The 26,879-nt window shown below is 56.6% G+C and overlaps 2 protein-coding genes and 1 long non-coding RNA gene across 9 annotated transcripts in view; 1 reads left to right on the top strand and 2 right to left on the bottom strand.

Moving 5' to 3' along the window:
* Window positions 1–3,787, bottom strand: part of HHATL (hedgehog acyltransferase like) — a 9,230-nt gene extending 5,443 nt beyond the window's left edge. The window contains exons 1-5 of one of the 5 annotated variants that reach the window (XM_036869980.1): window positions 3,549–3,787; window positions 1,703–1,821; window positions 1,242–1,309; window positions 580–693; window positions 259–453 (exon numbers count right to left, since the gene is read on the bottom strand). In XM_036869980.1, coding sequence (XP_036725875.1) covers window positions 259–453; window positions 580–693; window positions 1,242–1,309; window positions 1,703–1,808 — 483 coding nt within the window. In that variant the 5' untranslated portion in view covers window positions 1,809–1,821; window positions 3,549–3,787. Of the gene's footprint in view, window positions 1–258; window positions 454–579; window positions 694–1,241; window positions 1,310–1,702; window positions 1,822–2,105; window positions 2,230–3,548 lie in introns of those variants that run through there. The other 4 variants (XM_036869978.1, XM_036869983.1, XM_036869984.1 and 1 more) reach the window with 4 other exon arrangements.
* The window catches only part of LOC118904142, a 27,455-nt gene extending 576 nt beyond the window's left edge, over window positions 1–26,879 (top strand). Inside the window, exons 2-6 of one of the 2 annotated variants that reach the window (XR_005021935.1) lie at window positions 13,898–14,071; window positions 15,787–15,873; window positions 16,611–16,714; window positions 23,722–23,958; window positions 25,038–26,879. This is a non-coding gene — a long non-coding RNA (uncharacterized LOC118904142). The remainder of the gene's footprint in view (window positions 1–13,897; window positions 14,072–15,786; window positions 15,874–16,610; window positions 16,715–23,721; window positions 23,959–25,037) is intronic. The other variant, XR_005021934.1, reaches the window with a different exon arrangement.
* Window positions 8,839–26,879, bottom strand: part of CCDC13 (coiled-coil domain containing 13) — a 29,598-nt gene continuing 11,557 nt past the window's right edge. For both annotated transcript variants that reach the window (XM_036869975.1, XM_036869974.1), the window contains 10 exons: window positions 25,999–26,103; window positions 23,692–23,853; window positions 22,901–23,077; window positions 20,792–20,998; window positions 19,112–19,251; window positions 18,547–18,630; window positions 16,211–16,333; window positions 11,900–12,054; window positions 9,779–9,893; window positions 8,839–9,221 (listed from right to left, as the gene is read on the bottom strand). In XM_036869975.1, coding sequence (XP_036725870.1) covers window positions 9,062–9,221; window positions 9,779–9,893; window positions 11,900–12,054; window positions 16,211–16,333; window positions 18,547–18,630; window positions 19,112–19,251; window positions 20,792–20,998; window positions 22,901–23,077; window positions 23,692–23,853; window positions 25,999–26,103 — 1,428 coding nt within the window. In that variant the 3' untranslated portion in view covers window positions 8,839–9,061. The remainder of the gene's footprint in view (window positions 9,222–9,778; window positions 9,894–11,899; window positions 12,055–16,210; window positions 16,334–18,546; window positions 18,631–19,111; window positions 19,252–20,791; window positions 20,999–22,900; window positions 23,078–23,691; window positions 23,854–25,998; window positions 26,104–26,879) is intronic.

Here is a 26,879-nt window from a genome sequence, read left to right as displayed (position 1 = left end):
CGCCCGTCAACACTGGCCGCCGAGGGCCAATTCCATGTTAAGTGCTGGGGCAGAGCAGGGAAGGAGCTGGACATGTCTCTGCTGCGGTGGAGGCGACCACGTTGTGGGCAGGGCATGCTCCATGGTCAAAGGCTTGAAGACAGGTGGGAAAGTGAAGGAAATGCTTGGGGAGACTTAGGAGGCAGACGTTTTGGATGGGGTGAGAGGTTTGGGGTCCTATCCCTGCACCCTCCACCCCTGCCCCGCCCCAGCGCACACCTGCCAGGAGATGAGGGGGTCCAGCTTGAAAGAGGCAAGGCTGGCCAGGCCGAGGCCGAGACAGAGCCAGGGCTGGCGCAAGAGTGAGACAACATAGAGGCCCACGCAGTGGCCAAGCAGCAGCAGCAAGTACCAAGGGCCCATCGTGCCCACCACCGCCAGGGCCCCGTACGCAGCATACATCCAGGAGCGGAGCTGTGGACGGGGAGAAAGCTTTGTCTACCTCTCCATGTGAACAGAGGTGGGAGCCCAGTTTGGCTTCCCCGCAACCCTTGTAGCTGAGGGGGAGGGGGAGGCAGGGGGGGCTCAGGTCCAGCTCACCTGGGGGGCAACCATAGTGCAGAGTTTAGCAAACAGCACGTGTCCGGAGAGAGCGAAGATGATGGCGTTGCGGAAGGAGGTGAACCACATCACCCACTCGAAGTCAGCCACGTCCTGGGGCAGGCCCAGGCAGGTTAAGGTGGGGCGGGGGCAGAGTGGGCTGGCACTTGGGCTGGTCAGAGTCTCAGCCCCTTCCCTGCCCCCAGAGTCTTCTTGTGCATTAGAGGAGAGCAATGGCTGAGGTCCCTGCCTCCCCCTCTGAGGGAAGTACCGGGAAGGTAGGTAGAGAGGAATGAGGGGCACCACGTGGGCTGCCCTGCTGCTCCAAGCTCCCCCTCTGTCCAGCACATTGCCTGACATTCCACCATTATTGCATTGTTCCTGGGGAGGATGGTGCTGGAGGCCCTGTGGAAGCCCGTCTCGGTTTGTTTCCTAAATGAGCAGGGTCTGAGGCAGGCTTGATTTGGCCCCAGGAGGACAGAGGAGGGGCCAATGGAGAAACTGAAGATGCTGAAAATTCAAGCCAGAGACCTTCCCCATTGCGAGCCCTCTGTTATGTGGGACCATTGGGAACAGGGGAGAGCGGGGAAAGGTTTGGGACAGGAGAGATGGGCCAGGGATCAGAGACCCCGGTCAGGGACCCTGGGGTGCGGGGGACCTACCATCTTCCGGCCAATGTACTCCCAGCCGGGTCGCACAGACTCCCGGAAGGCTCTCCTGTGGGCCCCACCTGAGAACAGAGTCTGGTCTCAGGGCGCTTCACACCCACACCTGCCTCTACAGCAAGGCTGACGCCACCCTGGGGGGAGGGGAGAGGGTCTGGGTCTCTCTCTGCCTCTGCTTCTCTCTGGGTCTCACTGTGTGTCTGGGGCCAGGTCTCTGCATCCCTGAGTGTCTGAGACACACTCTCTCTCTCTCTCTTTCTCTGGCTCTGTCCAGGTCTCTGTCAGTGCTTCTGCATTTGAGTCTCCCTGTGGCTGCATCTGACTCAACCCCCCAGCCCCAAGGCCTAGGGACTGCCCTTGAGTCTGGAGCCTCTAAGTTTCTGGCCTTGCTGGGTGGAGCCCTGAGACCCCCAGCAGAAGAACGGTCCCACCCCTCTGTCCCGGGGCCCAGCTGTTACCTTGTGAAGCCTCAAGGAGGCCCCGGCCAGCATAGGCTAGGGCCCCGCTCAGCACCAGGGAGTACAGGCCCAGCTCTGCCGCGGGCAAGGCTGTCTTGATGCCCATAGCCTGGATGGGGCTGAGGGAGACAGATTGGGTGAGGGCACTGCTGCCCCCCAGCCCTGCCTAGCCCAGTTCATGGTCCCCACTGAGGTGATGGGGTCCCCATTCTGAAGAGAGACAGCCCCTTGGGCATCTCATGCCATCATTCTCCCCGCCCATCTCCCACTCCTCCCAGGCCCCCTGCCATTTGGTGCCCCATCCTAGCTGCTACTCTCGCTCCCGCCCTTCCCACTGAAGGCTCTTGAAAGCATGGTCTTCACTCTCAGCCTGCCTTCTTCACCTTCATTCACTCCTCCATACCTTTCAGGTGGACCGGTCCCCACCCTCTGCTCAAACTGCTCCTCCAAGGTCTGAGATGACTTTCTTGTGGAGAAACTCCCTCTGCATCACCTCAATCATATTTCTGGCCCCCAGGGTTCCCACTCCCCTCAGTAAGTCTCTCTCAACTCCTGACAAACCTCCCCACCTCCTCCGGGCCCCTTTCTCTGATTCCATACCCTCCTGAGCTGCCTTTACTTCCCATGACCTCCCCAGGTCCTACCCCAGCACCAAACCTCCATCCCTCTCATTCAGCCTATAGCTTCTCATTGACCCCCATTACCCCAACCAGCCCCTGAGCCCCAGCCTGCCACGTCCCTGGTTCCTGCCTGTGTCCGTGGCCACACCTGCCCACTCTCTCAGTGCTCTGTGTATTCAGGCCCTGGATGCCGGCTGGAGGCTGTGCTACTTGAAGAGGTGCCCTGGGGTAGTGGGTGTGGGGCTAGGCTGGGCCAGGCAGACACCAGGGAGTGTGCTGGCCGCTACCCAAGGTGCTGACCAGTATTGGGTTCAGGGTGAGCCTGGCCACTCCCTCCTGCCAGGGCCTAGCTCATCCCCAGGAGTCCTTCTGGGTCATCCCTGGGACCTAAGCTAGCACCTGTGCCCTCTCTATCCTGCTCCGGCCTGACCCGTGGCCTTCCCAAGGGCCGCATGGGTGACAGACTCAGGGCCCACACTGAAGGGAAGAACATGTCTAGGCATCCTTTCAGGCTGGGCTGAGCAAGAGATGGCTGGCATGGCCCTCTCTCCTGCCCCAGATCCTCTAAATCTCCCTCACCAATTCCGAAACCAGCTCTCCTGGGCCGCCACAGTCGGCATTCTCCCCATTACACAGATGGAGGGCTCATGGACCAGAGAGGGGCAGGGACCTGTCAAGGTCACACCGCGGACCAGGGACAGGATTGAGTGTTCTCAGTGAGCCCCCCTGCAGTCTCTGATCAGAGAAGACCGTCCGCTGCCCCTGCCCCTACCAGCGGCCTGCCGGACCTGACTTCTACACCGCTGGCCTGAGGGCTGAGGCACCTTCCCACGGGCCAGGTGGGGGTAGGGAGGCCCTGAGGATCGGGTTAAGGGAGCAGAAGCTTGAAACCGGAGCACGGCGAAGAGCCTGCGAAATAGCTTTGTCAGCTGCCTCCCACTCGCCACTTTCCAATTTTAGCTCCCCATGGCCGGTGCCGGGTGTCCCCTGTGAGGCCTCTGTGAGCAAGGCCAGGGCTGGCCCCCAGCCTGGGACCTCTCCTGATAGACCCCCAGACCTGGACCAGCCTGTGGACAGAGGAGTGCCCCCTGCCCACTGACCTGCCCGCCTGAGGTACACCTGGAGTAAAGCCCACTTTGGGGCCTTAGGTTTGCGATGAGGGGCTTGGGGTGGGCTCTACAGGTCTCAAGGACCCCGTAGTGGCTACATCCCTGGCTGGCACTGACCTTGAGGAAGCTGTGAGGGACCCTGGCACACTGCCCACCTCGGGGCTCTGGGGTCCTGCGTCCGACCGTGCGACCGTCCGACCAGCTGGGCTCTGGGGCCCTGGTGTGGTGTGTCCAGCCCTGGGGTCCCCACCCCCTCGAGGCTGTGAACGGTGAGTGGTGACAGCAGGAGGGGTGGGGGGGGGAGGAGGGCAGGGAGGAGGTGGCCTTCCTGGAGCGGAGCTGAGCGAAGTGGAGCAGAGCTGAGTGCTGCAGAGCTGCTGGCCACAGGGAGCTGCAGGGAGGATTGGGGAGGGGCAGAAGGGGTGGCCATTGGCATAGGCTCAGACAGGGACACCTGGACCTCACTTCGACCTGCCTCCCCTGGTCCATAGAGCCTGTGTCTCCTTCTCACTGCTGGCCAGGACTCTCCTCTTCCAGGAAGGCTTCCAGGTGGCCCCCGCTGGCCTCTCCAGGCTTGTGAGCTCTGCCCCCGCCATGCAGACACACACACTCATACCATGCACACACTTTCATGTGCAGCTCCATGAATTCCAGCGTACACCTTTACATGTGAATTCCCAACGGCTGTCCCATGGCACACCCACCTAGCCCCCTGCCCTGGTCCATTTCATCATGCAGAGAGTCCTGGCTGGCCAGGCATCAGTGCCTGGGGGAGGACTGACTTGCCTAGTGGAATTGTAACTGGCAAGAGACATGTGGGCCCTATACCCGAGCCCTGTCCCATAGGGAGCTGACCAGGTGGAGGGGAGCTGGCAGGGTCACTTGAGTGGGTCCTTGGAGTGGCTGGCATCCTCTCCACGACAGGGTGGAGGCAGACGGCAATGTTCCTAAGAAACCAGGACTCCTCTGGGGGAGAGGAGTGGGGGGACAGGGCCCTCACTCTGGGAAGGGGCAGCCGAGGCCTCAGCCCAGCCTACCTGATGCAGAGGGGTATCCTGAAGGCCACCCCACCGTGGCCTCAGAGCCCAGCTGGTTGAACGTATGCATGGTTGGATGCAGGACCTCGGAGCTCCATGGTGGGCAGTGTGCCAGGGTCCCTCACAACCTCCCCAAGGCCAGTGCCACCCAGGGATCCAGCCACTCTGGGGTCCTTTAGGATGAGGATCTCAGAGTCTGTGAGGGCCTGTTTATGCATGTGCACGGGGGGCAGGGTCTGGGGTCTGGGGGGTAGAAGGAGCTGTGTGACTATAATGAGTCACAGGACAGGTCCTGGAGCCCGTGCTGACCCTCTGAGCCCAGTCATAGGCTCAGCGGAGACTAGAGGAGGAAGAAGTGTTCTCCTACCCCGACCCTCAGCAGGGGCACTTCCAGGGCCTGAGCAAGGCCTGGGAGGGAGAGTGCCCCACCTTCCCACAATACCTGGAGGCGCTGAGCTTCCTCTCAGCACGCACTCCCCACAGAGTGACACGGAGGCCTGCACGGCGGGTCCCTGACTCTGAGAAGCATGAACAGTGATTACTGCACTGGAGGGGCTGCGTGCGGGCTGCAGTCATGGATCCTGGGTGCTAGAGGAGGCCAGTGTTGGGGAGGGGGTGTGCCTGAGCCAGACTGTGGGCATTACGGAGGGCTTCCTGGAGGAGGTGGGGCACCTGTGTAGAGTCCTGAGGTAGAGTCAATGGTTGTTAGAGGAGAAATAAGTTGATCACAGTTCTAAGGCTGTACCTGGATTAACTCTTTTTAATGTCACCACAGCCTCTAGGGAAGTGGTCGTTACCATTTTCCCCAGTTGATAGAAGAGGAAACTGACGAACAGGAGTGGGTTAGATTAAGTCACTGGGTCAGCGCATGAGCTTCTGGAGTTGATTGCCCTGCAGGGGCAAGAACCCAGCTCACCCACACCTGGTGCTGGCTGAGACCAGCCTGAGCCGGCCATCCAGCTGGTGCCCTCGCGAGGCTCTAAGAGAATGGCTCTGGGAGGCAGACGTGGTGGTCTGGCTTCACCGTTAAGAGCACAGGTGCAGCCAGCTGACTTGAGCCTGAGCTCCGCCTTGCTGGCGACCCACTTCTCTGAGCCTCAGATACTCATCTGTAAATGGGCACACTGCCGGCCCTGACCTCACTGGGCCCTTGGGGGGATTCGACGGCTCACTCCGTGGCCAGGGCCTGGCTCACTGAACTGCTCATAAAGAGAGGCTGTTAGAGAGGCTGAGACCCCACACTCCAGAGGCCAAGAGAGGCAGCACTCACACACAGCAGGAGGAGAGGTCCACCAGGCGGGCCGCGTGCAGTGGGGTCTGTAGGGAGCTTGGCTTGTGGGGATGGCAGGTGGGTAGAGGGCTAGGGAGGCCCCTTGGACCTGCGGCTGGACAGCCTGAGGCCAGCTTCCCCCGAGTGAGGGGTGGTGAGGGGAGGGCGCCTGGTGCCCACAAAACGAGGGGCAGGAAGTGACTGGGCTAAGACCAGCAAGGGCTACTGGGAAAGATGGGCAGGGGGCCAATTCTCTCAAGTCTCAAAGTCCTTTTCATTTGTTTCTTGTTGTTGCTCAAAGTAAAAAGTCGGGGAAAGTGTGTGTGTGTGTGGTATGTTGTTTATGGCATGTGTGTGTGTGTGTGTGTGTGTGTGTGTGTGTGTGTGTGTAAGGCTCAGGGACTACAGGAGATACGGCCTGTGTGCAGGAGAGGGGGTGCGCGGGCAGAGACTTCCTTGTGGGGTGGCCGTGAGCTCGCTGGAGGAGGGGATGGGGAGGCTAGTTCTGGCCACCGGATGTGAGGGCCCAGAGGAGTCCTCTTGCTGCAGGCCACCCTGGCCTGGGCTCCTGAGAGCAGGGGAGGGCCCAGGGACATGGGGACGTGTTTGGGGCTTGAATCAGCCTGAGCCAGACTGCAGCCTTGTCCGATTCGGCTGTGGTGCCCCAAAGGCCCCCAAGGGGACAGTGGCCAAGCCACACCCATGGCTCAGCCGGGTCTCACCTGTCAATGTTGGAACCTGAGCGCCCAGGCCTGCAGCCTGGGGTGCGGCCAGGGAGAGTCCTCACGTGAGGTGCCTCCACCCCTGGCCTCATTGCTTGCTGTTCCTCCACTCTCCAGGCACCTGTCTCCCGCTCCCACCACCTTGTGGCTCCGGGTAGGGACCTCAGTGTTCCCATCTGTGAAAGGCAGGTCCAGCCCACCTGCTGCCCACCTGCCTGAGGGCTGGGAGGTCCTCCTCAGGGCCGCAGGGACAGGCGGTGCTGCTCAGGAGGGGCCGCAGGCACTAACCTGGACAGACCAGCTTGCCGTGCTCCATGCCTGGCCCACCTGAGTTAGATCCTTCAGGGCCCCAGCCCTTGGTCCTTCTGACAACCCTTTCTTCTCCTGGGCCTTCCCCTCCCCACCCTTGCCCACGCACACCTCAGGGAGACTGGAAAGACAGCCCTCACCCCACCCAGACCTGGGCATTGAGCCCGGAAGCCAGCAGGAAAGGTGGGAGGCTCTGAGATGCGGCTTTCTGTCTCTGCATACCCCCAACCCATCCCGCCCCGTCGCGGCCCTCTATTTCCCACGCCTCTCTGACCGGACAAGCAGCTCCCTGAAGGCCGCAGCAGCAAGTCAGATTCGCCTCTGGGTCCCTCACAGGCCTGGAGGCTGGTATGCAGTTGGCACTCGATGACTGCTTGATGGCCAGCTGGCTCGGTAGATGGTGGCCTGGGAATCTGTCTCCCCAGCTGATCTGGGGCTTCTGGGAGCTCGGGGACTGAGTCTGCCTCACCTGGCACCCCCTTGCCTAGGGCAGAGTAATTGCTCAACAAGTATTTGTGGAACTAATAGAGGTAATACTGTGGGCTGACGTTTATTGAGCGCTTACTGTGTGCCAGCCGCTGCACTAGCACTTGGCACCTTTTAACTCAGTGAGTCCTGAAGAGGGATTCTGCTGGGGGTATGGAGCAGACCTGCTCTAAGCTGGCTCCTCCTCACACACACGTGTATGTGTGTGTGTGTGTGTGGATGTAGACGCACATTCCCGCTCGTGAAGACCGGTCACTTGTGTCACTTGTGCAGTGACTCACATATGCGGCATACGTACCGTGAACCCCCTCCATGGGGGGAGCTACCTGGGGCTTCTGGGACCCTGTCTGCTTGAGCCCTTCCTCGGGGATGGGGCTGAGGAGGGACTCCATGCTGGCCCCCCTACTCGGAGCCCCGACCCTGCATGGGGTGACAGGTCTAGAGACCCCCAGCAAGTGTAGTGAAGGCCATCAGGATGAAAGGGTCCTGTTTTCCTGTGAAGGAAGTTTTTCTCTGATCCCATGTGAAGGGAAATGGCCAGGCAGGGCCTGTGAGTGTGGAGTCAGCACTGTCTGCTGGTACATGTGTGTCTACATAAGATTCATGCTCCTGAGCCTAGGTATTTGTGTGCATCTGTGTCTTTGTGTGGGCCCCTGTGTGCACAGGTGTGGCCCGGGTGTCTGGGGTCGGGGTGTGTGGCTACCCTCCATGGAGCCACCCCTCCGCATGGCAGTAACTGCAGTTGAGGGGGTGACACTGCGGCAGTCACAGAGGGGCCTGGGGGCTCTCCTGCAGCAGCCCTCCCAGTTCACCCCTGTGCTGTGGTGAGGCAGGTACACTGTGCCTTCGCCTGGACCCACTGCCTCAAAATCCCCCTGCCCAGAGCTCCAAGCCGGCCCCACCTCTGCCCTCTGCCACCAGCACCCACCAGCTGCAGCCTTTTGGAAGCAAAAAGAGGTGCTTCTTGGAGCAGCTGGCAGGGGGACAGAGCTGCCCAGCCGTGGGTAGGCACGCCCACCCTGGGTAATCGGATCCAGTGGAGGACCCTGGCTTTTGCAGGCAGGCAGGCCAGCGTTAAATATTAGCTCCGTGTCTTTCTGTGAGCCTCAGTTTCTCCATCAGTAGAAAAGGGTGACAACCCCCTGGATTTCTAGAGGTCTAGATGGGGTCAGGTTTCCACAGTAGGTGCCCACTCACTGGGAGCTGTGGTGATCATGAAAATCATCATTATTATTACAAGCCTGAGGGTCTGCACCTAAGGAAGAACCCTAAGGGGTGGGCCGACAAGGTGGCTAGGAGCGTGGTGCCCCCAAGTCTGTAGAGGGTGGGGATGCCCACAGATAGAGCAATGGAGGTAGGAGTGGGGTGTGAGGATGCGCTGGTGAGGGAGGTGGGGCGGGGCTGGGCGGCCTGGGGGATGCGCCCAGCCTGGAGCCCTCTGGGCTCTCCTGCACATGTGGAGCCCTGTGGGCATGCAGGGTCCCCCGCTAGGCTCTGGGATAAGCACCTGCCCAAGGGACTGCATCTGTCCGTTCACAGCCGGCTTCTCATCCCAGAGCTCTTGCTGATGCCGACGGGCTGCTGGCCTCCTCCCCTGCCATCACTAAGTGTGCCCAGGGCTTCTCCTTTGCCCTCCTGCCATGGGATGTTGGCTCTTGTTGACCTTGGAGAGCCTCTTCTAGGAGAAGGGGCCCAGCTGGCTGCCCCAGGTTGGCTTCCAGGAGCAGATGTAGTCCTCAGATAGAGCCTCGTCCTCTCAAGGCCTAAGGCTGCCCCGTCCAGCCAGGCTGACACTGGGCCGCCATCCTAGTGCTTGTCCGCCTTCTGCTGCCGCAGGGCCTGCAGGAAGACCCCTTTCACCTGGCCCAGAGTCTCATGGTACATTCGGAAGTCCTCCTCCTTTCCCTGGAGGGCACTGCCTAGGGCAGCCTTCAGCATTTCGTTCTCCTCCACCTGGATGGCCAGCCTAGACCACACAGAGAAGAGGGCTCAGCGCGGCTGAGCTGGCACACGTGAGTGTGTGTGCATGCGTGTAGAGGGCCCTGGGGATGGCTGCCAGCTCGGCTGCTCTCCAGACTCAGGGTACTCTCTGACCTCCTCTCAGGGACCCTTGGGGGAATACCATGTGGGATTCCTGTCTGGGCCCAGCCACAGCTACTGGGCCTGGTGCCCTGTTGTTCCCCCAAATGTTGGCTGCCTCAGGCATGAGTACTAATTTATAGAGGTTCCCCCTTTCCCACCACTGCATTTGACCTTAAAAGGTTTAATTGAATTAGAAAAGTGGGTTCAGTAACCCACACTTGATAAAACTTCTTTTGGGACCATGGGCTCTTTAGGGTTATGGCTGGGTTTCTCTGCCCTCTGATGGCCAGTTACTGAATTGCAGGCCTAGAACCCAGGACCCAGCAGGACCAGCCTTCTGGGCAAATAGAAGTCAAAGGGGGAGGGACGTGATCCCTCTGCCTATCAAAACACCTCCACCCAGGCAACACCACCCTTTCAGGAAGACGGGGCAGGGAGCACCTGGTGGTCAGCTCCTCCATCTGGGATTCCACGGGCACATTGGAGATCTGGGCGGAAGATGGGTCCTTCCTGTCACTCTCCTTTGGGTTGTGCCTGGTGTTAGAGGTGGGCACACCTGTGGGGCAGCAGCAGCCACTTTCTGTGATGAGGCCATGGCCCTGTGTTAACACGTCCTTCTCCCACCCCCAACTGTCCACTTCCTGCTTCTCCACTTGTTGAAACATTATACCTCCTTCAAGGTGCAGGACAAGGGCTGCCTTCCTCCAGGCCCTGACTTCCCGCTTTGTACCGAGGTGGTTCCTCTCACTACTCTCTCCATATTTGCACTTTATAAGTTTCTGGAAGGCAGCTGGGCCTGAGGTCTGGCCTGCAGGTTGAGTCTGAGTCTAGGCTGTCACTGCATCTGATGCCCTCTTACCACTGGGTCCCCCGCCTCCAGTCTCCATTCACACTCACAGGGGATCCACGGTGGCTGGGGCCAGGGGACAAAGAGTGCTCAGAAAAAGAAATCAAAGCCCACCTGGTGGGGAACTCGAGCACTGTCACAGCATCAGAAAACCTCTGTGCTGAACAGGCCCTCAGGGGTGGCATGGCGCAGGGAAAATCACTTGGCATCAGCAGACCTGGCTTTTACTTCCTGCTGTGTGGCCCCAGGTAAACCATCAACCTCTCTGAGCTGGTTTCCTCACCTGTAACATGAGGATAATAGTTCTTGCCTCTAGAGCTCTGTGAGGCCACAGTGAATACACATTTGGCCCTCAAGGCCTGTGTGATGGGACCACCTCCTCAGCACCTCGTGACTTCCCTACCTCACCACATATTCCCCTCCCCATGATCCAGTCTCACTACCTCCAAGCCTCCAAGCCGTGCGCCCACCTCAGGGCCCTTGCACTTCTTCTTCCCTCTGGTATCTATGCCACATCCTCACCCCCTTCCACCATCCCTGCTCAGACATCAGCTCATCAGTTAGGGTGGCCGCCCCGTAGAAGACAGCTGCTCTCTGTACCTCCTGTCCCCTTACTCAGCTGTAAGCCACAGCACCCGCCTCCATCTGACCTACCATCTTTTACTGGTTTATTGTTCTCTTCCCCACTGGCAGGGAACTGCCATGAGGGACCACATTGCACAATCAGGCTCCCTATTGTACAGGTGGAGGGGTGTGCTATGCCCCCAAGAGGGTCGGTGCTCTTCCCATGTCACAGGCCAGCATGGACAGAAGCCACGTGGTCACTTTCTCCCCAGGCAGTTGCCCTGCCCTTTGGCAGGACCAAAGTGGTTTTTCCTGCTGTGGCTTAGCTGTCCCTAGTTGGGAGCCCGGCCACTTGGCAGGAGGTGGGTCCATGGCCTGGAGACACTACATTCCTAAGGGACCTGTTTTTGCAAGCCCAGCAGGGCTAAGCCCTCAGGACCTTCCCCAGCCTGGACTCAGCGGCTCCTGGAAGGCCCCTGGAGCCCTGGCCCTGCTGGTGGGAGAATGGCACCACTCCCGCTCTGTGCCCTACTTCTGGAATGTCCTCCTGAAACGTTCTGATCTCTGCGCTGGGAAAAAATCTGAGTGTCCTTGGCTGGGGGTGGGGGAGTACTGGGGTGTTGAGAGGCAGGGAAGTGGGGGGCAACACCTCTACTCCCGAGCCTGGAGGGGCTGGGGTGGGGATGTTGGAGAGAGGCAAGCTCCTCCTCTTCACACTGAAGGTTCTTCCTCCCCAGAAGTGGCTTCTGGTTCTGGCATCCCACACCCTCACTTTCCCAGCCCCACAAGATGCTGCCACTTCTGGAGACTGTACCTTAAGAACCACTGTGTTAGAGCAGTAGAACTAACCTTTTGATTTAGGACAACTAAACCGTCCTCTGGAGCTGGTGTGGTCATGTGATTAGGATCTGGCCAATGGGATGAAAGCATAAGTGACACAAGCAACCTTAGGGTCCTGCCCTTGAAAGGTGAGGAGCTCAGGAAAGAGGGAGGAGCCAGTCAGCAGCAGCGGTCAGCCCCTCCGTCAGGGTGGAGCGTTGCCTGCCCCTGCTGCTGTGTGTCTTCTCCCCCCTGGCCCCCGAGCCAGAACCAGGAGCCCCAGAGCGCCGTGGGCCCAATGTGACCCCGGGCCGGCCCCACCTCAGCCCTACCTGTTTTGCTCCTGGGGGCTGCTCTCTGAGAAGCTGACGTCCTCCCAGGCTCCAGGCGCATCTTCTCCAGGTGCTGCTCCAGCACCACGGTGCGGTGCCGCTCCTCCTGCAGCTTCCTCTCTGACTCCAGAAGCTTGCTGTTGCTCTCCTCCACCCTGGTGATGAGAGAGCAGGGGCTGCCATAATCCCTGGCACCCCACCTGCTCAGGCTCTCAGAGAGGTGGGCACACCTTACACCAGCGGGCATGGGACTCGTTCTTCCTGATTTTTATTGCAGTAACACAGGAATGTGCATTTAAAACCATATCATTCTCTCCAAGGCTTAAAATGAAAAAAAAAACAAAAACAAAAAAACACACAGCTTCTCCCCACCCCTCCTCACTCCCAATTTCTGCTCTCCAGAAGCAACCACTTCTACCGCTTTTAGCTGTTTCTACAGATGCTTAGGCTGCTATTTTTTGGTCTTAAATATAATCTTTTGACTTCCTGTCAGGCAACATGAGAACTTAGTTTTATTTTAGTACTCTCTCCTTGCCAAATAGAATCGCCTCTCCACCTCCCAATGTAGTTATATTACCATTTTTTGGCTCAGTTAATGTTAGGTGGTGTATTAGTTTTCTATTGCTGCTGTAACAAATTACCACAAACTTAGCTTAAAACAACACAGATTTATCGCTCCATGGTTCTGTAAGTCAGAAGTTCAGCAGGTTCTGTTGGTTTCTCTGCTCCAGGTTTCACAAGCCAAAATCAAGGTGTTGGCTGACCTGGGCTCTTACCTGGAGTTTCTAGGGGAGAATCTGCTTCCAGGCTCGTCCAAGTTGTTGGAAGGATTCAGTTCCAACTGAAGGACTGAAATCCCTGTTTCCTGCTGGTTGTTAGCTGGATGACTTTCATCTTTTAGAGGCTACTTGGCCCCCTCCATCTTCAAAGCCAACCAGATACCCTTTTCATGCTTTGACTTTAACTTCTTCTGAAGCATCTCTTTGGCCCGGGCTGGAGAAATTTCTCTGCTTTTAAGGGCTCAAGTGATTAGATTGGGCCCACGTGGTAATCCAGGATAATCTTCCTATTTCAGGGGCCATAACGATCATTACATCTGCAGAGTCTCTTTTACCATATAACGTAAAGTATTCACAGGCACAAGAGTGGGGTGAAGGGCACGGAGGACAAAATCCTGTCTACCACAGGGGGTTACATTAGGACGATTATTCAGACAGGCAGTATACTCATGATTACATTCTCTTTCTTATTTGCTTGCTTTTCCTGGAGTTAGTGATTGCTTTCTGTTTGTTATTATTATTATTATTATTCTCTATATGCCTGTCATGAATTCATGGGCCTTGAAGAACTTGTTATTTGGTTATTTCACTAAAGGATCTGATTAATTTCACTGAGGCTGGGGCTAAGGTCCTTCTTGTGGTTAGGTATGGCATTTCAGACTTCTGTGATACTGAAGGCTCAGCTAGAAGGCCAGGACTGTCCCAAGAGATCTCACCCAAGCAAAGGATTACATACGTACATACACACATGCAAATCAGAGTGGAAGCCTGGATATGTACGTGCAGAGTTGGAGGAAGTGTTCTTCCCACCTTGGTGAAGAGTCAAGAAGAAACAGAATGGTAACAGTTTTGAAAAGAATACAACTACCAACAGAAAACTGTATGCCAGCATAGTATACAGCTACTAACACAACCTGTTCAAACGTGTTCCTTGAAACTCATTTGCAAAAGCAAAAGACTAAAATAACCTAAAGGTCCATCAACAGGGGAAAGACCAAATGAATGGTAACATATTCACACCATGAAATATGGTGGAATATGATGGAGTAGTGCTGTTCAACACAGTGGCTGCAGCCTCATGTCCACATGTAGCTATTCAAATAAAAACTAATGAAAATTAAGTAAAATTCAGTTCCCCCAAAGCTCTAGGGTATCCGCTGAGAGAGAATCACACACGCGTGACTCTGAGAGTGAGTGTCTCTTTAATTTTGTGCCCTAGGTGCCTTGCTTGCCCCACCCTCATCCCAGAGGCCCTGGAAGATGAGGCACCACATGGAGAGAGAGGCCACATACAGGAGAATGGAGGTGCCCCTGCTGAGCTGGCTGAACGGGGCATGTGAGTGATCCAGGTGGCATGATGTGAAGCAGAATTACCTAGGCCACCCACAGAATGGTAAGAAAGAATAAACCATCGTGTTTGAGACCACTGGGTTTGGGATGGTGCAGCAGTAGATAACCAAGTCACCTTGATGCACAAATCCACTGCCCCCAAACTCAGGTGTAACTCAAAGCAGGGACTTCCCTGGTGATCCAGTGGTTAAGACTCTGCGCTCCCAATGCAGGGGGCCGGGGTTTGATACCTGGTCAGGGAACTAGATCCTGCATACCGCAACTAAGCCTGCACCGCAACTGGAGAAGCCCCCGCACCGCAATGAGGACCCAGCGCAGCCAAAATAAATAAATAAATAAAATAAATAAATTTAAAAAAAAAGAAACTCAAAGGAATTGGGAGAGAAAGTCATAATTGGGTATGTTTCTTCCATTGGATAGGCTAGAGGCTTGTACTATCCGTTATATATATTTTTTAAAATTTATTTTATTTATTTTTTAATAAATTTATTTATTTATTTTAATTTTTGGCTGCATTGGGCCTTCGTTGCTGCGCACGGGCTTTCTCTAGCTGCGGCGAGCGGGGGCTACTCTTTGTTGCGGTGCACGGGCTTCTCATTGCGGTGGCTTCTCTTGTTGCGGAGCATGGGCTCTAGGCACACGGGCTTCAGTAGTTGTGGCATGCGGGCTCAGTAGTTGTGCACAGGCTTAGTTGCTCCGCGGCATGTGGGATCTTCCCAGACCAGGGCTCGAACCCGTGTCCCCTGCATTAGCAGGCAGATTCTTAACCACTGCACCACATAATATAATGGAGGGAAGCCCTCCAGTATATTTCAATGACAGAAAAAGAATTAATGTTACTTTTTCTCATTTGCTTGAGCATGTCTGAAATTCATACCCTCCCTTTTCTACTGAAAAGAAAACAAAGCTGATCACTCCTCACTGCTTAGGGAGTGGCCATCCCAGCACCCCAGCTCCTTTGGTGACTGTACTCCACCTTTCCCTTTAGCACGATGCCCCTCCTCCATTTAAATTTTTTTTTTTTGGCCGCGCTGCACGGCATGCAGGATCTTAGTTCCCCGACCAGGGATCGAACCCACACCCCCTGCAGTGGAAGTGCGGAGCCTTAACCACTGGACAGCCAGGGAATTCCCACCCCTCCTCCATTATGTCAGCACTTGGAGGTCCTTCCAATCAGGGTGCCTGGCCTGTGCCCAGGGTTGGACGTGTGAGCCACCCAGGCCAGCTAGCCCTTCTCTCCTAGAACCCACTGGCACAAGAACTGAAAGCCACTGGGTCTACATCGTTCCAGTGGCCCAGGAGAGACCACTCAAGGATTCCTGCTACCAAGGTCCCTGGATCTTCTTGGGCTCCTCTTCTGCCCTGCAAAGGAGGGCAGTACCTTGGAGTCGGCCAGCACCTTCCCACACTCTCCTTTCCCTTAACTTAGCCAGAACTGGTTTCTTTTGTCTGTCACCAAAGAGCCCTGACTGACATGTGACACGGCCTGTTCAGGCAGACACTCAGTGGTGTCCTTTATATTTTTCAGTGCGGAGGTCACATGGTTGGGCCATGTGCTGGCCTGGGCACCTACAGTTCTTGCCAAAAGGGTCACTTGAGCGAGGAACGCTGATTTATCTGAATAGAAATCTGTCAACAACCCCTTGGAGGAAACCAAACCCCCTGGTGCACTGCCTTGGGTCACATACTTTCCTCCCCCAACCAGGGAAGTCTCAGCTCCCCATCTATCAGTGGCTCTCTTCCTCTTTGTAATTCCAGACCTCAGTCTAGCCTGGGACTTCTTCCCACCAAAGCCGCCAGTGACACCGAGTACAGTGCCATGTTCATCCTAGATCGTCATTATTGGTGAGTTGATCTGACTCATTTACCTACTCCAGAGAGTCCCTCCCTTGAGATGCCCACCTCACAGCCACCTGCATGCAGCTGTCCTACTGGGGGCACGTAGGACAGGGCAAACCACAAGTATGACAACAGGGCCCCGAGACTGAGGGGCACTTGAGGGTCACGTGAGATGTGGCTGGGAATGCCCGGGGCCAACACTGTGGGAGCCAGACTCACCAGTGAGGTGGACCCAGTCATGGACGCGGCCTGGCCTCTGTCCAAGAGGGATGCCCTTGGGCCAGGCTGCCCACCCCCAGCCCACCTAGGCCCGTGAGAGTGCATCCCTGGCGCCAGGTGTTACCGTTTCTGCAGAACGGTGACAAACTCGGTGAGCCGGTCACGCTCCACCTCAGCGGCCTGCCACAGGGCTTTGAACTCTGTCACCTGTGTCTGCCAGGCTTTTTGTTCTGGGGAGTCCGAGAACCTGGGGACCAAGGTGCGGGCAGAGGTCACTTAAGGGTTACCTGAAGAGATGCTTATCCCTGTGGTGGTGGGAGGGGCTGGAAGGACATTCAGGGGTCCTCAGAGGGAGCCAGAGAGGAGAAGCCAGTCCAGTGCCTCCTGGCCTCTTCCGCTGGCGTCTTCTCACTTTACTATTCCCGGCCCTGCTGAAGTCTCTAGACCTCACTTAGCTGGCTCCAAAGCCAGACCCCAGCAGGGCTATAGTTTCATCAGCACCTCTGTCCATCCAATCCCTGTAGGGGCCTGGAATTAGTCTGGCTGCTATGGAAGTTGGCTCTTGGGGACCTGGGGGTGCCCTGGGAACCTGTGTGGCCTGGGACCTGACCGCCCTTCTCAGTGTCAGGTAGGCCCAGCCTCTGTCTCCCTGTCAGCCTGTCCTGGCCCTCCTGTATCTCCTGGCATGGCCCCAAGCCCAGTCCACTTTCCTGGACCCTGGACACTTGCTTTGTAATTTGCTCAGTTTTCTCCAGCCCTGATCCAGCCCATCACCGGTTCCCTCCTCACCACTGGGCCTTACCTGCTGGCTGGGGTTGGGACCCAAGGTGAGCTCTGTCCCCGACCCCAAGCCCCCAGAGCCCATGTGCGAGTGCCAAGCTGCTTTCTGCTCTGCCCTCACCCTTCCCAGGGAGACCCTGGTGATGCTGACTTGCTCTTCCAGAATCATAGGAAGGTGGGGCCCCAGTCCTCCCTCTAAACGGGGGTTGGTTGAGATGGGCTCTGAGGACTACAGGCTTCTCCATTTTCTGGCTCCTAAATATACTCTAAGGCCCTGCCGCTCAGCGTGGTCTTTGAACCAGCGACTGTGGCATCACCTGGGAGCTTGTTGGAACTGCAGGATCCCATTTCCTGCAGGATCTGACCTGCGGAATCAGAACCTGCATGTAACCTGGCAGATCCTCAGCTGATTCGTGTGCGCAGCGCAGTGGGGAACCCTACGCCAGTCACCCCTGTGATCTCACGTGTTGGGGGAGGAGCTGATCCCCTCGCCCCGCCTGCCTCCCAGGCACCCCGTCAGAGCCGCCATGCCATCCCTGACAGTGACCCCACACTCTCTGGGGTCACTCCCACCCCGTGAACATCTGTCCTGTCACCGACGGGAGAGCACTGTAAGTTCCATGAGGGCAGGGCCCGCACACGGTCGGGTTCAGTAAATATTTGTGTGTGGTGGAAGAAACAGGATTAAGAACCAGCAGTCTGGGCAGCCCAGGGCACGTCGGCTCCTGTATCCCTGTGGAGTGCAAAGGTCATGGCCACATAAGCCTGGAAGGGACCTTGGGGGCATCTTGTCCGTCTTCTTGCCTCTACTACTGTGACAACCACGTCAGAGTGACAGAGCCTGTCTGTTTTCCTTGTGGTGTGAGGAGAGTGTGGCAGGGGCCCTTGAGGCTCAGAGTTGGGCCCCTCTCTCCCAGTGCCCTTGTGACCCCAGGCTGCTGGATGGGGCATCTGCAGGGGTGGCCTTGGCCCACGGGTACCTGGGCTACCAAACGTCAGGCCAGAAGTATCCCAAGCACTTCTTGGGGAATAGCAGCCCAAGGAGGACCGATTTGCCGGAGCCACACAGCAAGTCAAACGTGAGACTAGGGCCCCTCCGAGGCTCGACCGGAGCCTGAACTGACCTGCCCGAGGAGTGGGAACGGCAGCTGACAGCAGGAGCATGGCTCCAGTGGACAGTGGGTAGGGCTCGGGACGGGGCTCCGAGGCAGGACAGAGCCACCCTTTGTCTGTGAGCTGGCAGGAAGAACAAGGGCCCATTGAAGCCCTAAGGCTTGATTCTATCAACAAGAGGGGGCCAGAGAGCTGAGGGGATATCAGTGGCTTAAAGTGGGAACCCATGTGACGTGCACTTCTCCCCCTAGAGATGGACTCTCAATGCGCAAGAGGAGGCAAGGGAAGGTGCTGGGCTCCAGGCCCTGGAAGATTCCTCGTGTTAACTCTGTGGTAGCAGGAAGGAACACTAGACCAAGACTGTAGTTCTGAAGCCGCTTGCCCTATCACCTTGGATAAGGCACTGGACCTCCCTGACCCTCCATGTCCTTATGGAACCTTGGAAGAGTCCCTGGACTTGGCCTGGCCTCGGTTTCCCATCCTTGTAATGGGATGGCAATACTGACTGAGCAGTCAAGCATGGGAAGGCCTGTGAGGGCCCGGGGCGGGGGGGGCCTGGGTTCCTACCTGGGTGAGGGCCCGTGAGGACCGTGCAGGGAAGGCCATGTGAGAGCAGATTCCACCAGTGTGTGGCCCAGGCTGGTCACGGAGCTGTGCGAAGGCGGAATGGGCACATCACCACGGGCAGGCAGGCTGGGCCCAGCTGCGCGGGGAGCAGGGGCCCGCAGGGAACCGGGGAGCCAGAGGAGGGGACCAGCACCGGCCCTTGCAGCAGCCCTGTGGATTTGCTGCCCTCCTTTCCAGAACTCTCGCTTGCTCAAAACAAGACAGGAGCAGGGGACATCAGAGCCTCGAACAATCCAACACAGGTGTGTTTGAGAATCCTAGAAGCAGGTGAGATTCGAGGCCAGCTGGGAGAGGATTTTACAGGGAGCCGCAACCAAACTCTCTTGAAGTAATAGTATCTGGACCTAACTGGCTCCTTCACGCAGATGCAGGGCTGACGGAAGCCCCCCCGCCACTTTGGAAGGACAATACCACAGACATCATAAAATTGCACCCGTGGCTTCCCATCCTTTCTTCTGAATAATTAATATTCACTTTCCAACCCCTCCATCCCATTTTGTCTTACCGAGAAGATCCAAGCCTGCCAGCGTGATCGCCTGCTGAGGCCGGGGACTTGGTCAGGCTCGGGTCCTCGGGGAACTTGGCGGAGGTCGGGTTGACCTCGGGCCCACTGGACCCCTCGCCTACTCCTTTATTCCGAAGATACTGCAGGGAACAGATGTGGGTTCCATTCTCAGGGCTTTGGCTCAGAGGCCTGGAGAAGGCAGGAGGGGGCCTTGGCTTGATTTTGGGGCTTTCAGGGGAAATGAAAGAGGCTTCTTTTCAGGAGTGCAAAGCGAGGCCTGTTTGGTGAAGGCGCCCCTTGCATTATAATGACAGCTAATAATGCCTCTCTTCAGAAAGGGAGCTTCATGGCCAAAGGAGGGTGACCGGGCCAGGAAGCTGTTCCACATTCAGGTCCCAGGGGGAAGTATAGGGACAGGCCCACCTCTCTAGGTAGCCCCACCCACACGGATGAATGCCAGGTGTGACTTGAGGCCACTGGCCTTTGTCAGCTGGAGACACTCAGACCTTCCCCCATCCCTCCCTCTTCCGGATGGCTGGTGGGGCCGGCTGAAGGAGGAGCACTGGAGGACCCCCAGCAGGAGGTCAGGCTGCCATCAACAGTGGGCCAGTCGGTGTGAGCCCCAAACAACCTGGCATGTCCCCCAAGCCCTGCCCATCCTGAGAAAACTCGCAGTGTGTGCCAGCTTGTCTGGTGGGTAGTGCTTGGCCCCAGCTGTCCGGTGGCCTCTGAGGTGAGAATCAGCCTTCTTTTGTGTGCCTGGAGCCAGGACAGCAGTGAGGTGAAGATGCTGTTCCTTCCAGGCCTCTGCCAAGGGAAAATATCTTCAGGAGCTCACTCCTTAGACGAGCATTGACTGAGCAACTACTGTGTGCTCAGTCTTGGGCCAGGCACCATGGTCTTTTTCCCCTCAAGGAGAGGTTGGGGGAGAAAACAGGAAATTGATCACACAGCGTGACCAAAGTTTGGCTTGGGAATGTACAGGGAGTTAGGAGAGTGCCCAGGAGGTGCACGTAACCCAGAATGGGAGCCCTGGAACTTCCTGGAGGAGCTCTTGACTAATAAGATCTAAAGGCTGAGGGGGAGGAAAGGGAAGGTTTGTGCTTCAGGCATGTGCACAGGCCCAGAATGGGGAGAAAGCAAGGCCACGGAGGAGCTAAATGGTATCCACATGACCAGAGTTGTGGAAAGTGGGGAGTGAAGAGAAGATGCAGGAGGGAGGACAGCAGGAGCTAGTCACATGGCACCCTGCAAACTGGACGAAGGAGCGTGGCTTCCCTTCTGCCATCCCACTGCCTGGAATGTGGATGTAAAGGCTGGCACTGTGGCCACCATCTTGGACCATGAGGATGAAGGCCACAGCTGGGGAGGGAGAGGGTGAGCTGGGAGGAGCCCGAACCCTTGAGGCTTGAGTGAGGCGGAGGGTGATGGGGAGCCACAGACAGGTTTTATGTGGAGCAGGGAGACAATCTGGTGTGTCCCTTCGAGAGGAAAGGTGCGTGTACAATGGGCCGGAGAGCCAGATGGAAGCAGGGAGCCAAAGTGGGACCAGGTAGGATGTGGCACAGCCCAAGTGAAGGCAGGTGGGGAGAAGTGGAGGTGGCTGAGGTTTCTCTGGATACCGGATGGACTTGCCAGGACGTGGGAACGGATGCTGGGCTGAGCCAGCGCCCTACTCACCTGCATACTGAGTTGCCCGATCTCCACCTCCAGCTGCCGCACCTTGGCCTCCCGCTCAGCCACTGTGGCCCGCAGCTGGGCCACGAGGCTGCTGCTCTGCTGGGCCTCATTGTTGAGCTGCTGGTCCAGGTGGTGCCGGGACACTCGTGTCTTCTCCTCCTGCAGGCTCAGGCTGCCCAGAATCTCCTGTAGCTGCTTCAGCTGGTCCTGCGGGGCCAAGTGGGAGGATGGGCGAGGGTCAGCCATGGCCCTGGGTAAAGAAGGACACGAGAGAAGACCGCCTCCTCCCACCCCCAGCTCCCACCCCTTCCCTGCTCCCTCGGGAACCTAACAGTGGGACGCTAGTGTTCCCCTGAGAAGCAGGAGGAACACCTTGCCTGTCCTCAGGGGGGGTTCAACCAGGCTTTCCTGTCCTCAACTTCTTTCTCCCTGAGATCGGGGCTAAGAAGGACATCCACGGGGCTCTCAGGACAACAGAAAACAGCTCAGATGGTGGCCCCTCAGCCAGTGGGTAAAAAGAAGCCCTATCCCACTGTGCTGGAAGACCACCTTTGAAGGTAGTACCTGGACCCCTCACCACGGATCCTTCAGCACCTGATGGAGACCCCATCCCTGGAGATGCTCCCAAGGAGACCTCTGGGGTGGAGGCTTCCTGCCTGGGGGGCTGAGAAGGACCATATTGGCGACCTGGAACAGGTGAGGGCGTTGTCTTCACCTCATTGTGGAGGAAATGGAGGCCCAGAGAGCCCAGGACACACTGCTGGTGAATGGCAGGGCTAGGGCTTGTTTGCAGCTCTCACCATGCACCTTCAGTGACAAAGAATAGTGGCTCCAGGGACCTCAATGGACATCCAGCCCACACCTTATTTAAAAACTGGGAGCTGAGGCTTCCCTGGTGGTGCAGTGGTTAAGAATCCGCCTGCCAATGCAGGGGACACGGATTCGAGCCCTGGTCCGGGAAGATCCCACATGCCGCGGAGCAACTAAGCCCGTGTGCCACAACTACTGAGCCTGCACTCTAGAGCCTGCGAGCTACAACTACTGAGCCCACGTGCCACAACTACTGAAGCCCGTGTGCCTAGAGCCCGTGCTCCGCAACAAGAGAAGGCACCGCAATGAGAAGCCCGCGCACTGCAATGAAGAGTAGCCCCCGCTCGCCTCAACTAAAGAAAGCCCGCGCACAGCAACAAAGTGCCAACGCAGCCAAAAATAAATAAATAAAATAAATAAATTTATAAAAATAAAATAAAATAAAAACTGGGACCTGAGGCTCAGAGAGGGGATGCAACTAGCCTAGAATCACACAGTGAGGTATGAACAGAGGGGGCCCAGATTCCAGGTCTTCTGTGCCCTGCCCACCACCCTGCCTGGTGAATTATTATGGACCAAGGCATGCCTAAGCCAGCGTCAGTTCCCCCTTGCACCACTGTCAAGCCAGTCATGACCACCCCAGGGGCCTGTGGGCACAACTTGGAATTCAGAGGCCAAAACCCTGGGGTGGCTCAGGCCCCAGAGAGAAAAGGCCAGGTTAGGGTCAGGAAAGCAGTGCGGCTTTGTTAATCAAAGGAGGTTTTACGATCAGATAAATCTGGTTTGAATTCAGTTGTGTGGCCTTGGATGACTTATCTAGCCAATTAGAGCCTTGGTTTCCCCATCCGTGAAATGGGATTATGTGTCCCTAAGGGTTATCTTGGTGACTAACCATTATAAACCACACCGCACGTGCCCAGAAACGGGGGTGCTGTATGCTGTCACAAAGACAAGGATATGCACCAGCGCCCCCCTCAGTTGTCCCTTCCGTTCCTCCATGAGAAATATCCCAGGGCGTAATCCCATTTGCTGCCCCCTCATCCTCTTCTTTCTCATTTGGGGTCCACAGGTGCAGTGGCTTGTGCCCGGCATCAACCTCACACGACACGACCTGTACTGGCCCTCGCACAACCTCTGAGCTGCTCCCGTACTTGCGGCCAAGCTTTGGGGCTGGGCCCAGTGGAGGCAATGAGCTCCTGGGTTATGCAGGTGGCGTTTTGGGGCGAGGGAGGGCTCCGGAGGGGCTGGGGCTGGGTCACAGGTCTCTGGGTGGGGCGGGGGTCCCAGAGGTGGCTGTACCATGAGGGCGTCGATGAGCTCGTCGTCATGCCGGCCCTTCTCCACGAGGGTCCCCATCTGACTCCTGAGGGTCTTCACTTCGCTCGACAGCACCTTGTTCCGGGACCTCACGCCCTCAAACTTCTTTTTCAGCTCTTCGAGCTCTCTCTGGAGGGCATCCCGCTCCACTGCAAGTTTCTGTAACCAGAGGGCGCGGTCACGGGCAGCAGGGCTGAGTGGGACTCGGCCCACGGCTGAGCCCTCGCTCTCACTGGCTGGTGAGGCCAGAGCTGGGAGGGGACTTGTTGAGGTCGCAGAGCAAGTCAGTGGAGCCGGGCCCCTGACTCCCAGCCTCGGCCTCCCGGGGTATCAGGCAGCCCAAGCACATGATGGACGTGACCCAGATGGATGACAGCCCGAGAACACAGGGGCCAGACTCGGACACGAGAGGAAACCCACTGGCCAACGCTGGGTGTGTCGTCCCGAGGACCCTCAATCCCTGCCTGAGAGGCAAAAAGAGAAAAGCCATGCTTCGGTGGACAGCGCCAAGCCTGGGGTTCAAACTGAAGTGCCTCATTCCACCAAGAGCTAGTTTCAGGTTCAGCATCTCCAAAACAGCCAGAATGGGGCCACCCGACGTTCATGAAATGGGCCTTGGTTGAGGAACCAGTCAGGCAGCTCAAGGGGGATGGATAGGACGTGAGGAACATGCACAGAGGTGACCCCAAACCCCAGAGCCTCCAAGTCCTCACAGGGGTGGTCGTGGTCTCCTGGCCCCAGGCGCCCCTGACCTCCTTCCAGGCACACATTACCTCCCAGCTTTCCTGTTTTTCCCTCTCCAGGTTGCGGATCCTCAGCAGATTTTTCTCCTGTGCCGACAGCTTCCTTGGATCGGGATAGACAGACAAGTCGTCACTGGCTGTTTCTACCGACCGGCTCCGAGTCTGTCCCAGCTGTTTCTCAAGCTCTCGAACCTGAGGGTGGTTCCACAACAGGCCTGCAGTCAGACTCGACCCTCAGGGGGGCCGCCCTGTGATGTGACAGGAGACCCCACTAGACAGGCGACAACACGGTTCCAGGTGGACGTGGAGGTCCCTAGGAGAGGGACTTGGGTGGGGGAGGGATGGGAGGGATCTGCGGTGGCATCCTGAGCAAAACAAGGGGAGACACTAGGGAGGTTTAGCTTGGAAAAGAGAAACTTCAAAGTAAATGAGAAAAATCACCCTATCTCTGAGGCCAAGAAGCAGATGTGTAGCCCCAGGAACTTGGGAGGGAAAGGATAGCAGGTCTCAGTACCAGGAAGAGCTAACAGACAGGCCACCCCAGCCTGGGCGGGCTCCTCGGGAGGCTGTGGGCTCCTGGCCACTTGGAGGAGATGCTGCAGAGGGCAGGCAGGGTTTGGAAGCCGGGAGACCAGCTCAAAGCCTCGCTAGCTGTGTCACTGTGCACAGATTGCTTAACTTCTCTGAATCTCAGGTCCCTCATCCGTGAAGAGGCCTGTGAGTACACGCTGCATAATGTTGTTATGAGAATTCAGTACCCTGAACTTGTCTGAGCCTGGGAATCCCCAAGACGCTTCTTGGGATGACAAATCTTGGGGCCCACTCCATACCAACAAGTCAGAGCTCCAGGGGAAGAACTCGGGGATCTGCATTTTAAACAAGTGCTACAGGTGATTTTTAGGATTAGGCAACTTCGAGAAACCCCAAAATGGCCTGGGTGAAGCCCTCAGCACAGGGGAGGTGAATGTCATCCGACAGAACGATGGCTTTATCACACTGGGTTTAAAGTGGGTAACTCCTAGGGTCCTTCTAACCCTGATTTCCATATCAACACAACATAAATGATGGAACAAAGTTGGGTAAACCTGAGCCAGGGACAAAATTCACTAGGATCCCTGGTAAAGGGCCTCAGTATGGCTTTGAAAGCACATTTCAGTGCCCTCGTGTGGCACTGTGTGGTAATTCCATCTAAACGTTAAAGAACACAGTACTATTACTTTTAACCGTTTGTTTACACAGCTTAACAACACTAACAATAATAACTAATGTGTTGAGTGTTTATTATGGCCAGGCACTGTGCTGGGCACTTCCCAAACGATATTTCACTTAACCCACAACAACCCTACAAGGAAGGCATTATTATTTCCATTTTACAGGTGAGGAGACTGCGACACAGAGAGATGAAGAGGTTTGCCCAAAGACACCAAACTTATAGACCAGTGACTGAGGCCAGACTCAAACTCAGGTCTCTTGAACCACAAGGCCACACACTGGTCGTTAACCACAGTTTTTCAGAGACCTCTCCCCCTTCATGTTGGCTTCAGGGATCCCACAGGAGACCCTGAGGGTACAAGCCACCTGGGAACCTGGGGATGAAGGCGATGCACTTGGCAGATAGTGGAAACGACACACCTATTTGTGTGACTCTTGGTTTCTTGGTACAGCTAACCTTCGGATGGTGTCTCCTGCATGCCAGGCACTGTGGTAAGCAATTTACACATCTGTACTCATTCAGTCCTCCCAACAACCCTGTGGGGTAGGCACTGTCATTATCCACAGTACACAGAGGAGGAAACTGAGGCACAGAGAGGCGAAGCAACTTGCCCAAGGCCACACAGTTGGTGGGTGGTGGGCTGGGATTTGAAGCCAAGCAGTCTGGCTGTGGAGCCCCTGTTCCTAGCCTCTAGAGATGCTCCAAAATATTTAGAGCGTAAAGAGGGAGACAGGCTAAGTTTTTTTTGCGGGGGTGGTAATTAAAACCTTCAAAAGCCTACAGGCATCTGGACGAAACTGGAAAAAGCCTACAAGTACAACAGTCACGCAAATTTACATGAACTAGGGAAAAAAAATCTGCCTGGAGTAAAATAAATCAAAGGCTCTGGCATTTGTTGAGCGCCAGTGCCTGGTATGTAGTGTTATATAAATGCTCGTTCACTTAATAACAAATGAAAACCAGGCTGGTTGGGGAGAATGTAAAACAACAGCCCTGCAAGTGCGCTCTGCAGAACCTAAAGGCCTTTTTTGGGTTCTGTGTCTCTAATGTGGGTCAGCGCGGGTCTTTCTGGGGCATTTCAAGCCTTACGTTCAGGGCCAGGAGAAGTCTGATGACTCGCTCACCTTGCTCTGCAAGACGAGAATTTGTTGAGCCCGACCCCTCCACGTCCCAGGCGAGGACAGGAGCTGCTGGATGTTCACATCTTCCCCAACCTCACTGGTTAACACCTGAAAAAGGTGAGGCCTTCAGTATGGCTGGGAGAGAGGGCTCTGCCAGAGCCCTAAAGCTGCTGCACGTGCACAAACAGTGCTGAGTGCATGGGGCTCCCTGAAGGCCCGGCCTCCACCTGCACAACCTTCCCCCTTCCCCCGCTCCCCGCCTCAAAGGCCAATTGACCACGCTCCAAGAGCAGCTCTCCCTGGGAAAGCAGTGAACCCATCATCCCCAGCACTTCTTGGTGATGCTTAGAGCAGACAAGGAACTGCTGACAATGCCCAGGTGGGGCCCCTTGCCCTTGACACATTCTGGGATGAGTGAACCACAGAGTTGACCAAGACCTACTCCAAATTTGTTCACCTGTCACCCAGAACTGAGATCATTCTGGATGGCTCCAGGGAGGACATGGCCACAGGGCTTCGCCCTCCGTGCAAAGCCACTGACAAGGGGCCATGTCTGAGTGCAGCAAAGGTGGGGGGGCTACCGAATGTCACTTGGGGATGTTTGGGTCCAGAAGGGTCCAGCTTTGGGGCTGTTGCAGAGAGGTGTTCAGGCCCAACTTCGAGGCTTTGAGGTGGAAACAGTACACCCCAGCTTGTGCCCTGGGCCGCTCTGCAGCCTGTCACGGAAACCCATCTAGCGTACCAAGTCTCTGGTGCTTGTTTCCACAATAGAACTCTGTTTTGGAAATCTTGGCTGGCCTGAGTGGTTCCAGCAGGAACCGCTGCTGGTGGTACAAATGCCAGAGAATTCACTATGTAAATAAAAATAAATAATGAACCAGCTG

Source organism: Balaenoptera musculus, chromosome 11 (assembly GCF_009873245.2).
Source record: "Balaenoptera musculus isolate JJ_BM4_2016_0621 chromosome 11, mBalMus1.pri.v3, whole genome shotgun sequence".
In the NCBI taxonomy this organism is placed as follows: domain Eukaryota; kingdom Metazoa; phylum Chordata; class Mammalia; order Artiodactyla; family Balaenopteridae; genus Balaenoptera; species Balaenoptera musculus.
This window is presented reverse-complemented; position numbering and strand designations above follow the sequence as displayed.